Raw genomic sequence first — 12,311 nt, forward strand, 5'->3', positions numbered from 1 at the left:
TTATACAGCAGCCAGTGCACTTGGACCAACCTAGTGGCAGAGCTGCACGGGACAAAATTGTGGAACACCATTTTTGAATGTGTAATTAAAGACAAGACAAATATACTTAGTTCCTGGAGTTTTATTTAAACAATTCTTTATAAAGAAAAGCCAGCAAGTCATCTTTTGCCTGCAATAAGAGATAGTTATGTAAAGACATTCTCAGCAATACTACTATGTGTCACATGGTGTATTAGCACTTACTCTGAAGGTCCTTTTGAAGCAACTCTATCTCTAGTGCAATTTTTCTCTTTTTCAAGTTGTCGAGTTCAATTTCTCCTCTTAAGTTGTGTTTTTTCAGGTCAAAATACTCAATTTTTTTGTTGAAGATGCCATTTATATAGGGAACGGATGTCACCCTGTGTCATTTTGTGAAAGAAAAAAAAAGGGTCAAAACATGCCTCATGCAACAAAAGTAAAAAGTAAAAGTACAACACTGTCCACCTCTGTATCAGTTCTTTGTGCAGACTCTTCTGCAAGCCTTTCTCTTGGTGTGGACTCCTGCAACTCATATTGCAGACAGAAAGAATAGGTACACAAGTATTTACAAATTAGTGTAAAGTTATTTATGCACTTACAGGTTCTTCCTCCAAAGGACAGTCATCTGAGAGGGTTTCTTCACTGTCCTGTGCAATGGAAGTAAATGGGTGTTACAAAGTGTTGCACTTTCTTCCCTTTATGCAAGTTAGAAAAAGTACTCAACTTACTGCATATGCTTCAGCCACCACTTGCTTGGGAACAGGTAAAAGTGTTGGTGTATTATGTAAAACTGCACAAAAGAGGGAAAAACTAAATTGTCATTACAATTAACTACACTGTAAAAATTAAAAACATAATGTGATAAATAACTCATGGCAACATATTTTATATTAACTAAAAGTTTAGAAGTTTTCACTTTCACAAACGGTTGAAATGACTGTACCAGCCATTTGGATTATACTTCATTTAATGTAGCAACAAATAATTTTACAGTGTACTAAGAGAATTGAAAGCTCATTTAGCCTACCAGTAATGAAGGTGTTGCTGCTACTGGTCCCTGGCTTTGGGTCTGAGGAAGAGCTGTCCCCAGGGATGCCCTCCACAATGGTTCGGTTTTCATTCAACCCAAGGGCCAGCTCCTCTGCTGGGGTATATTGTGGTGGTGCAGGACCACCACCTGTTTTTTTTTTTTTTTTTTTCAGCCTTTTTCTTGGTGGCTGTTATAAACAGACAAACACATTATTTAACAGTGGCTTTTAAAAAGAGGAAAAAGTGGCTTTTTAAAATAAAGACAGTATAAGAATTAAAGGCTACCATTTTGTAGAATATTCTTGTACTTCACTTTTACTCGTGGTGGCTCTGACATAAAAGAACAAAGTAAATATGAAATGATTAAAATGCAAAAATACATACTGTAGAAAGTGATAGAAGCATCTACCATGGACAGCACTTGCGCATTTAATTTGTCTGCTACCTTTTGCCAGCCCTCTCTCCTGGCTTTTGCAGACTTTTGAGGTGAAGCTTTAAATGTTCATTGTGTAAGAATTTCTCCCATCTAGCGGTGAAATTGTATATGACAACCAACTGGATTTTACTTTCTAGCCTTTTTCTTAATATATTTCTCTGAGCAGTATGAACAATGTCAATGAAACTGAAATTAGCTCTTAGTATCTCCAGCTAGTCTGTGTTACAACTGCACATGACGTGGGCTTTCTGCTAGGGAAATCATGACACATATGATTACGTTTATGTTACAAGGTAGACAATCCTTTTTCATCATTGGCGCGAGGAAAAGTATCCTAGACAACGTTCTAGCGTTATGCACAACCATGCTATAGTTAGACAATCAACTAGAAACTTTGAATTTACACAAATAGGCAGAATTACCTTTTGAGAAGAAAGCAGAAAAAGTTTGATAGTGTAGTACATATTATTTTACAGGCTGGAATTGAGCATTAAATATTCAAATATCAAATGGAATTCAAATGGTATTATAGAGGAAGATTGACAGCTCTATTATGTAGTGACTGTACCAATATAATTTTGCACAGAAAATGTTGCAATATTGAACTATATCCATCTCCCCCACCTCTACGCTGGACAGGGCCGAGGAGCTGTGGACATGGGGCAGGACACTGGAGCAGGAGGTGGAGCCTGTCACAACTTGCCAGACTGCTGGAATGTACACCAGTATGAATACTTCTGTAAGACCCACCCATTTCTTATGGTAAAAGAGAAAAAGTTGGGATGCAAAACATGTAGTGTTGTAAGATCACTCGGAGCAGAGCATAGTGGTAAACTCAGGTACACCTTATCAAGTGAATGGCAAAATTGTCTGGTTGGCCCTTATGGGTAACATGACTGCAAAACAAATGAAATCTTTGAGAAAAAAAATAAATGAACATAGTGTTTCCCAAAGTCATAAAATAGCTGAAAGTATACTTAAAAAGCAACAAGACAAAACATTAGAAACAAGTTTTCTCAGAACCGAGTCTGAAATTCTCGAGTCTACTTTCAGTGTGTTTAGAACAGCCTACTATGTAGCAAAGAGCAACCGGCCTTACACCGACCATCCAAAACTCATTGACTTGCAGATGCTTAACGGTGTGAATGTTGGCCGTGTTTTTCATTCAAATGTCACATGTACTGAGATCATTAATTTCATATCCAGTGAGATGAGATAGACAAAATATGCTATTGTTGATCTCACTTAATTCGTCTATTATTCATATTTTCCACCAATGCAATAACTGTGAACTGGACTTTGCATCGCTGCAGCACACACCATTATACACATTTTTCCTGGTTACTAATGATTCTTTGCCTCATATACAATTTTTTTTTCTTGTCTGTTATTTGTCGCTGTGCCCTGTTTACAAAATATGCTATTGTTGATCTCTTGCACTCCATGAAATTGCACTGTCGATTGATGCTGTGATATAATCTCGTTGACAATAAATTATTATTATTATTATTAGTTTCAAAAGGATAGTTCACCCAAAAATGAAAATGATGTCATAATTTACTCACTCTCAAGTTGTTCGAGTTTTTTTTCTTCTGCTGATCACAAAAGAAGATTGAAGAGTGAAGAATGTTGGTAGTCAAACAGTCGACGGTAGCCATTGACTTCCATATTATTATTTTTTCCTACTATGGAGGTCAATGGCTACCGTCAACTGTCTAGTTTCCAATATTCTTCACTCTTCAATCTTCTTTTGTGTTCAGCAGAAGAAAGAAACTCATACAGGATTGGAACAACTTGAGAGTGAGTAAATTATTATTATTATTATTATCTGCATTGTTGGCAAGATAACAAGTGTACTGCTGTTCACATTGTTTTAAAGCACTTCAAAATATTAAATACAAAACATTAACATGGTTAAAACTTTTTTTTTTTACTTGCTCAACTGCGTATTATTATGTAAATAGGAAGGGATTCTTCAAGCATCTCCGAGACATTCTTCTGGATTTAGTCTGTCTCAGTTTTTTCTGTTTCTTCATGTAATCACAGACGGACTCGATGATGGTGAGATCAGATCATCCTGGTGCATTCAAATGGAGAGTGAATTTACAGAGTTTAAGGAAGACATTGAGTTAAACTCTGTAAATTCACTCTCCATTTGTCTTTTGATACGTTCTTTGAATGTCTTAAATTCAGTTTTGAGTTCATCCAGACATGTTTGCAGGGAGTCTCATTGTGTCTCTCTCTTCTTCTGTCTCATGTTTCCTCTCTCCTCTCTGTTAGTATACTTGCCTGTTTTTTCTAGGTTTCTCTTGCTCTTTGCCTTGTTTCCACCACTCATCCTTAAACGTTCTCTCACTTTTATTATGATTAGCGGGTATATTATATAAACTTCGTTTACTCAACCATAAGGCTCTAGCGCACGACTCAAAGTTCGAAGTTCAGTATTAATGTTATGAGGAGAAAGTAAGACTCTATAACATCTCACTGTCAATGTCATGATTACCTGTATGTCTTCATGGACTCATATTTTGAATTTCTGTTGTCTTGTTGTGTCTGGTTTTCAGTTTCTGGTTCCTGTGTTACCATTGCTGTTTTGTTAATTTCCATAGCAAACCTTGTTTGTAACCATGACAACTTATCACCATCACCCAATCCCTTGTTATCTAGTGTATTTAAACCCTCAGTCATCTTATGTTCATTGTCTTGTGTTGATGTTTTATGCTGGTGTTTACTAAATATAAGTGTTAATCATCTTTCTGCATCAAGCCTTTTATTGGATTATCTAGTCAAGCCAGCATGTGACAGTCACTGATTTATCATGCAGCTCAAAGCATTATGGGTAGAATCTCTCGACAGTCTATTCAGATTCATCAACACAGTTTCACTGATGATCCAGAATAAACAGAAAACCCAGAATAGAGCGGTTGAGTGAATGTGGTCTGGACTGTGTGGATGAGGCTCATCGTGTCAGAGACGCTGTAGAAGGACAGAGTTCCTGCACTGTGATCCACATACACTCCTATTCTACTGCTGATGGGCTTTACAGGGAGTTCAGTCTGTATGTTATTGTGATAGAATGAGTAACTGGAGGAAGAGCAGGACAAACTCCAGGACTGATCATTATATCCAAACCAACACTCAATAACTGATCCCTTCCTGCTGATGCTCTTATATGACACTGATATATACACATAACCACTCCACTCAATCTCCCAGTAACAGCGTCCACACACACTCTCTCTACACAACACCTGACGCACATCAAATCTGTCTGGATGATCAGGATACGGGTGAACTGTGAGAGTGTTAGTAATCACTCTGTTCCCCTCAGATAGACTGATGTATTTATTCACTGTGTTCAGATCCAGAGTGAACTGATGGGAATCTGATGGAGAGAAAACACATCAGAATCAGGAATTATGAATCTGTCTGATCTTTTATTATAGCTGAACTCTTCATGTTCAATATATCAGCAGTGTCTCAGTACAGTTTACCAGATATGTGTGTGAATGCATTGTACTTAAAGTTACACTTTATAATAACTTTCATTAATAAGTCATTAACAAACATTATACAATACTTAATGTATCAACAGTTTATATATATTAAATTAGCTAGAAATATGAGATGAGTGCTTGTTCTTGTTTACAAATGAACTTATTACACATTACATTATGATTAACAGATTAAGTAAATTAAAATGCTCACAAATGTTGTTAAACGTTCCATTCATATGATCATACACTTCTTGAAAATCTGCATTAGTTAAAGTTTGATGGCATTTGTACTTTTTTACATTTACAAAAGTACAAATGCAAAAAGGTATTTGGTAGCTATGAGTGATGTGCTTACGAGTTATTGAATAATATGGTCAAATGAAGAATGTGTGTGTAACGAAGAGGCAGGAATGAAGCGGAGAGAGAATCCACATGCAAGCACTACTTTAATGAAACAAACAGGAAATCCAGGGCAAACAATGGAACACAGGACAGGAACATGGAACACAGGACAGGAACATGGAACACAGGACAGGAACATGGAACACAGGACAGGAACATGGAACATGGAACATGGAATCAGCTACAACGACCGACAAACAACAACTGAAGCACAGAGGTTTAAATACACAGGCAAACAAGCTAAACAAGATAACAAGGGGGCGTGGTTAATCAGAAACACCTGGTAATAAACTAATAAACAAGAAACTACAAAGGACTACAAAACATGGCACAGGACAGGAAATAACAAAAGTCCACACAAGACAAGAGGAACACAACACAGGAATCATGACAGTGTGAAGTGCTTTTACTAATTAAGCAAATTTTTTCACAATATTTGTAAATATAAAAAATATAAAAAAGAGCATTCTGTAATAAATGACCTGAAATTTAAAGATATTTAGCATTCAAATATACATTAACAAATAAGTTTTTAATCATTGGATAATTTATTTTAAAATCATTTGTAGATTTTCAGTCTTGATCGTGTGAATTGAAAGTTTAATGGGCTTTGTAAACATTAAAATTTACATTATTAATGAACTTATTACACTTTATATAATGATTAACAGATCATTATTTAAACAATAACAACATTACAACACATTATCTCATATTTCTAGACATGTGAATATATATATTAACTAATGATGTATTGACCATTATATGTTTGTTAATGATTTACTAATGAAAGTTATTACAGTATTACAATGTGAGTGTGTTTGTGTGTAAATTAATGTGTGTGTGTGTGTGTGTGTGTGTGTGTGTGTGTACATACACTTTTGTAGTCCTGCTGTAATCCTGATCTCTCCTCCATGATCCACACTACAAAACACACACAGTGTCACAGTTAATCAGTAAACACTCACACATAAGCACACACAGATTTGTCTATATTAGTGACCCTTCCATTGTCTTTATATCAGGTTAGTAATAGACACACAGCAGTGCAGGGCTGTAGGCGATTTATCACGTTATATTTTAAATTATGATTTCTAATTTCATCTGTAAGTTGCAGTTGTCGGTCAGTTTGAGCGTAAATGTATGTTTTTGACTAACTTTTTCACTTTTGATGTGATTTCTAGCAAGAAATGAGCAAATATTGTTCACAAATCTGTCTAAATCTGTCTAAATCTGAGTTAGTGAGCACTTCTCCTTTGCCGAGATAATCCATCCAACCTCACAGGTGTGGCATATCAAGATGCTGATTTGACAGCATGATTATTTAGGATAAATCCCAATTCACCCCTTGCCCCTACCCCTCCGTTTTGCGCGTTCACGTCTAGGAGTAGGGTGTCCCGATTCTTCTTGTGATAGAGGGGTAGGGCGGAGGGGTAGGGCTCTCGAGGGGTAGGGTAGGGCCCTCGAAATGGAGATTTTTCAGAGGCACACTCTGAACGGAGGGCTACGAGAATGTTCCCAGAATGCATAGCGAATCACCGATGAGATGGCTTCACAAACGGCTAAAAGTATTTTGTATTTGTATTTTAAATACATTTCCATGTATTTATGCCCATCTCTGTTCACGGTATTCCATCTTATCAGACCAGCACACATATCGCACAATCTAGCTAGGCTAACTGCAACAAAATATGTTAATATGTTTGCTGTCCATCCTACATACCACAGACGTATCCATCAGCATTCGCAGGCGTTGAAGACGTCTCCGTTTTCTTGTCCGAGTTGCGGCAGACAAGTGCAGAAAAATGCATACAGCCCATACGACAGAGATTGCCACAGCGGAGGACGGCATATTGGTATCGTTGTCAGTCGTTGTCATGGAGATATCCTATAAAAACTCTTCGCTTCCGTAACGTCAGAGCCATCGTCGACGACTAATGACGTATCGGGATCATGAAGGGTTGTTCCATTTCGTAGGGGAATATTTCAACCCCTTAGCCATTGTAACTCTGTTTTAAGGGCCAAGGGGTACACTCGAAAACAAGGGGTAGGGGCAAGGGGTGAATTGGGATTGAGTCTTAGGCTGGCCACAATAAAAGGCCACTCTAAAATGTGCAGTTTTATCACACAGCACAATGCCACAGATGTCTCAAGTTTTGAGGGAGCGTGCAATTGGCATGCTGACTGCAGGAATGTCCACCAGAGCTGTTGCCCGTGAATTGAATGTTCTCTACCATAAGCCGTCTCCAAAGGCGTTTCAGAGAATTTGGCAGTACATCCAACTGGCCTCACAACCGCAGACCACGTGTAACCACACCAGCCCAGTACCTCCACATCCAGCATCTTCACCTCCAAGATCATCTGAGACCAGCCATCCAGACAGCTGCTGCAAAAATCGGTTTGCATAACCAAAGAATTTCTGCACAAACTGTCAGAATCAATCCCTGTCGCCACTTTGAAGTGCGTTCCACTTTGTCAAGTGGGTGAGGGAAGTTTATATGGAAAGACCCTCAACCCCTCGATTTTGACAGAGGGAGTGAGTCTTCTCTGATGTACACTTCAAGCAGCTCTATATCCCACAATTCAACTTGATTGTGACATCACAACAGATCGCACTTAACTGAAGTGTACGACATCAAGCGTAGCGTTAGTTCTGGCAGATCACGTTAGTCAAGCTTGCATCAGCTGACTCAGCTGATCCACGTCTACCTATAGGAATATGACACCTATCACTGTATACATATATGTTCCTTCAGTATTATCAGTCATACTACATAAGTTGCGAAACTATTTTACTGATGAAGTCGCTGGGCAGAACTTACAAGTTTCTGTGCACGTGTATGTCAGTGTGTGTCTGTATTGTATGTGTGGTCATTTATATGGGAGAAAGAGCGGGAGAAAGCATATAAAACGTTTATGTGAAAATCAGGAAAATATTTTGTCATTTTTTATCTTATTTTATATATTTATTTGTCTGGTCAATATCTTTGTAGGTTTTGGTTCTTTTGCTGTTATAGGCTGTAAGGACCTTTTGAAATAACTGAAATAATTTGGTGAAGTGCTATGAAACTCTAATGCAGTCCAGACCTGACTAGAACTACTTTAACTGTGCATTTAGTGTAAATAATTGCGCACAAGTATGAAAGAAATAATGTCTAACTGTTTTGCAGGGGCCGGCAAAAGCTCAACTATCGCTCTAGACAAGGTGGGGGCGGGATGGAAGTGGCATTACTAAAGGCGGGCATACACTGTGCGATGTCTGTGCGATTTCAGCAAGGTACCTACTCACACTGAACGAGTAGATCGAATGCGATGTAAAGCCAAAGCTCAGGATTTCTGTGCTCACACTATACGGTCCGAACGTCGAGCTGCGACTTCACTGCTCACACTATACGTGTGAAATATGCGCGAATCAGCGCGATAAACCCTCGTGCTGGGTTGAGCTTATAGACGATATCATGTATCCAGAGATATTGTCAAAACAAGCATCAGCTATCAATATCAAGATGATTTAGCATTTCCAATTTATGTATTAAATTATTATTAGTATTATTGTATATTAGTATTATTGTATATTATTATTATTATTAGGAAAGGCTACTTTTATTATTAAAGTGATAGGCTGTTAAATTGCCACGCAATAATTTCATAGCGCATCACCGCAAAACCAACGTGCTGTGAGGATAATAAAATATCACACAGAAGCTTAGGCTACTCCTCCTCATTGAAAATTGTCTAAAACATTTAGGTCGATTACAATGAATTATAGGCATATAATTAATTATTAACCGTCTATAATATGTCCGAACACTGCAATAATTCATCAATGAAAATTAAAAACTGCTTCTTTTATTAATTTGTTAAACAATGTTTTTGAAATAAAGCTAAGTGTAGCCTACATCGCAGGTGGCTTGGAAGAAGTGGGTAATGGTTAATCCATTTTGCAACACGAACTGGAGGTAAGCAACAGTAATTTGTAGCTAGTTTGAACTACAGAACTTAAAGATCTCCCAATTTTAGTTTTGTTTTTTTTTTTTTTTTTTGCTGCAGATGAAATGGTTAAACCTGTTTTCGCACAGGCGCAGTGAGGGAAAAATGCTGAGTTTAGGGCAATTTGTTCGTATCTCTGCTTCAACTGCACGATATAGTCACGAGGAGCGACCAAAATTTATAAAATGCCAGAAATTCATCCGACCATCCGATTGCCGGTCGGGAGAGGTTAATCACCTCTCGTTTCCCCCTGTACACTGCACGACAAACGACGCACGACAAAGCTGAAAATCGGCCCGACCCGAAAAAGAGTCGCACAAGTCAGAATTCGGCTCAAATTCGGACGAAAATCGCACAGTGTATGCCCGCCTTAAGAAGAATAAAGGAATGTTCATTTATATTAACAATAACTAATGGGTTGATAACCTGTTGATATAAGAGTAATAATTCCAAACGAATGTCCAACAAATAAATAAATACAATTTACATTTTAGTTAAAATTGCTGTCCTGACTGTGCTGCCACCCTAGACAAGTTCACTTATAGGCACTCGCCGGCCCTGCTGGTTTGTAATAAGTGAATGCTGTTTGAGTTGTTTAATCAAAACTCTTCTTGCTATACATACTTGAGTGTATCTAGTCTGTAGTTTGGATGGTTGAGTTTATCAGAGAGCAGCTTGACTCCTGAATCTCCTGGATGATTGTAGCTCAGATCCAGCTCTCTCAGGTGTGAGGGGTTTGAACTCAGAGCTGAAGACACATAACCACAGCCTTCCTCTGTCACCATACAGCCAGATAATCTACAAAGACACACATCAACAATCCACATGACATTAGTTTGGTATTCAGTTACTATCACACACTGACCTGAGCAGTTTGTATTTGCAACTGTTGTCTTGTCACAAAAGTAACAAGAGTCTGTGGAAGTGTGAATGATTAAAAGTTCATTTACTTTTCTAAATGTAGTCATCGGACACATTTACTTTATTTAATAACTTCAAATTTTAAATAACTAAAGCTTTTATACTAACAGAAAAGTTTCATAAGTTCTTATACAGACTTAAGTTCTAAAACTTAAAACTTTTAGAACAAGTTTTTATACAGTTCTCATTACAAATTTAGGAAAATGTTTGGCATGTTGCATTTTCAAATCCATGTTATGAGTGGCCCAAAAACAGAGATCCAGGACTGTTAGGTTCTTCGAAGCTCCTCACGGAGTTGCTGTCATAGCAACAGGTCCATAAGCTCAAACCTGCTCGGGACCTGCTTATTTCATATAAAAAATGATTAGTTTGCATCTTTAAGCAGTGAGGTGATACTTAAAGTCTGTCACAGCCACTGCTACTTTCTCACATAAGTACCTTATTGAACCAGGAACAATAATAATTTACAAACTAATTTGAAAATAACATAATTTTGTGTAGTTTTGTGAGGTAATAATTACCAAATAATTTTATTGGAGTCTTACACACATGATGTACAGTTAGTGTAGGGACGCTTTTTTTCGGTTTCTGACACGTGCCTTTGCCTTGAATAAAATAAATTCATTGTCCATACTTTCTGAATACATGTGTATATGCCAAATCCATTTATTGTCCATTTGGCATTGCAAACAACAAATAAAACTGCAAACTGCAAACTGCTACTTTGACTTACTACTAAAAAATCCAAATATTTAATTCAAAAATTCAAAACTGTTGGGCATGAACACAGTCTTGCACACTACAACGCTCAACACAGCACGGTCAAAAAGTTAGTTTGACCTTCCATATGCGCAGTTGTATCTCATCACTTTATTTAAATATAGTCAAAATACTCATACGTCCTCTAGTGTCAAAAAATACAATTCAATATAATGGCTCCAACAGTTAGTCTAAGCCCTGCTGTGCATCAATTTGAATGGTGACAGCTATTATGGGAATGGCTTGATGCAGCGCATGTAGGAGATGCAGATAAGTTCGTAAAATATACTGTCTGCTGTGCTATCAAACTTTAAAGCTGCAGTCGGCAAGTCTGGCAGATTGGGGGGATTTAGCCAAAATTTTTAATGTTTACAACTCTCATGCCCCTCCCCCACTACCACAGAGCACCCTCCCATCGAGTTCGTGCTCGTCAGTGCGTGTGCACCAGATTTTCTGTGAACGCCTCCGTCTCTTCAGCATCGATCAACACCATGGAGTACTCGGTGGTAGGCTGCCCTGGCTAATCTACCCATAGATAGCAATAACCGAGGAACTGGAAGCTTGTTAGTAGATTTTCTCTCCGCCATCACGCTTCGTACAATCCAACTCACCTGCGAACTTCAGGCGTGTGCATGTGGGGGGAGGAGGGGGATCTGTGGTGTGTGCACGAACTGTGATTGACAGTCAGATCTCCCACAGCCCTGTGCTGATTGGACCAGAAGAATCGGGAGCAGTGGATTTTTGCAAAACAAATAACAGGCTCTAGGTGGAGGTAGAAGCACGGGTTTTTTTCTAAAACCGGCTGATTTATGTTGTTCTGTCGGAGCATAGTGTCGGTTTCAGTGAATATGATCAAAAAAATCTTGCCGACTGCAGCTTTAATTAATGCTGTCACATAACAAATCTGCTTCACAGGTAAAATTAAATGAACAATTACAACAAATTACAAAAATGTTAAAACCTGTACAAATACTAGAATTAATTATCGTGAAATAATTAAAATAATTGGGTAGCTGTATCATGTAGCTGTCACAGGTATCCGAGGAAGGAAGATGCTTATCACTGAATATAGTCAATATAGAGTTCTCTTACGAGAGGTACTCTCGTATTGCGTAAGTTGCTTACGCTACGGGAAAGTTGTCTTTCTTCGAGATCTGAAGCCAAAAATTATCCTTAATTTTGTATTCATTGTCAACGCAGTGCGGCAGCCGGCAGACCACGGCAGGCTGTATCAGCGTGCTCATTGGCTGCCCGGCGGC

At 38.1% G+C, this 12,311-nt stretch overlaps 2 protein-coding genes across 8 annotated transcripts in view; both read right to left on the reverse strand.

The window, feature by feature from the left end:
- Positions 1-33: 33 nt before the first annotated feature.
- Positions 34-3,074, reverse strand: LOC311289740 (uncharacterized protein). Of its 5 annotated transcripts, none has more exons than XR_014627209.1 (7): positions 1,333-3,074; positions 1,046-1,235; positions 747-808; positions 618-665; positions 484-546; positions 244-398; positions 34-169 (listed from the first exon to the last, which is right to left on the reverse strand). XR_014627209.1 is itself a non-coding variant. In XM_084407983.1 (7 exons), the coding sequence occupies exons 2-7, from the start codon at positions 1,333-1,335 to the stop codon at positions 351-353; spliced, it is 414 nt and encodes a 137-aa protein (XP_084264109.1). In that variant the 5' UTR covers positions 1,336-1,377; positions 2,108-3,074; the 3' UTR covers positions 113-350. The 5 variants fall into 5 exon arrangements, 4 of the variants coding, with proteins under 4 accessions (XP_084264107.1, XP_084264109.1, XP_084264110.1 ...); XM_084407983.1 differs by having other exon boundaries at positions 113-398; positions 1,333-1,377; positions 2,108-3,074; XM_084407981.1 differs by having other exon boundaries at positions 1,046-3,074.
- Positions 3,075-4,236: 1,162 nt separating this feature from the next.
- Positions 4,237-12,311, reverse strand: part of LOC311289694 (protein NLRC3-like) — a 58,059-nt gene continuing 49,984 nt past the window's right edge. For all 3 annotated transcript variants that reach the window (XM_084407914.1, XM_084407915.1, XM_084407916.1), the window contains 3 exons: positions 9,997-10,170; positions 6,260-6,306; positions 4,237-4,868 (listed from right to left, as the gene is read on the reverse strand). In XM_084407914.1, the coding sequence (XP_084264040.1) occupies positions 4,354-4,868; positions 6,260-6,306; positions 9,997-10,170 (736 nt within the window). In that variant the 3' untranslated portion in view covers positions 4,237-4,353. The remainder of the gene's footprint in view (positions 4,869-6,259; positions 6,307-9,996; positions 10,171-12,311) is intronic.

The sequence above is a fragment of the Rutilus rutilus genome, assembly GCF_951802725.1.
Source record: "Rutilus rutilus genome assembly, chromosome: 4".
Classification (NCBI taxonomy): domain Eukaryota; kingdom Metazoa; phylum Chordata; class Actinopteri; order Cypriniformes; family Leuciscidae; genus Rutilus; species Rutilus rutilus.

Bases quoted from the DNA above. Each gene is read 5' to 3' on its own strand.
- LOC311289740 (XM_084407981.1), bottom strand. From the start codon at position 1,138: ATGAAAACCGAACCATTGTGGAGGGCATCCCTGGGGACAGCTCTTCCT. The intron at 809-1,045 runs GTAGGCTAAATG...TCTTTTGTGCAG, and splicing joins CAGCAACACCTTCATTACTG to TTTTACATAATACACCAACA. The intron at 666-746 runs GTAAGTTGAGTA...TCCATTGCACAG, and splicing joins TGGTGGCTGAAGCATATGCA to GACAGTGAAGAAACCCTCTC.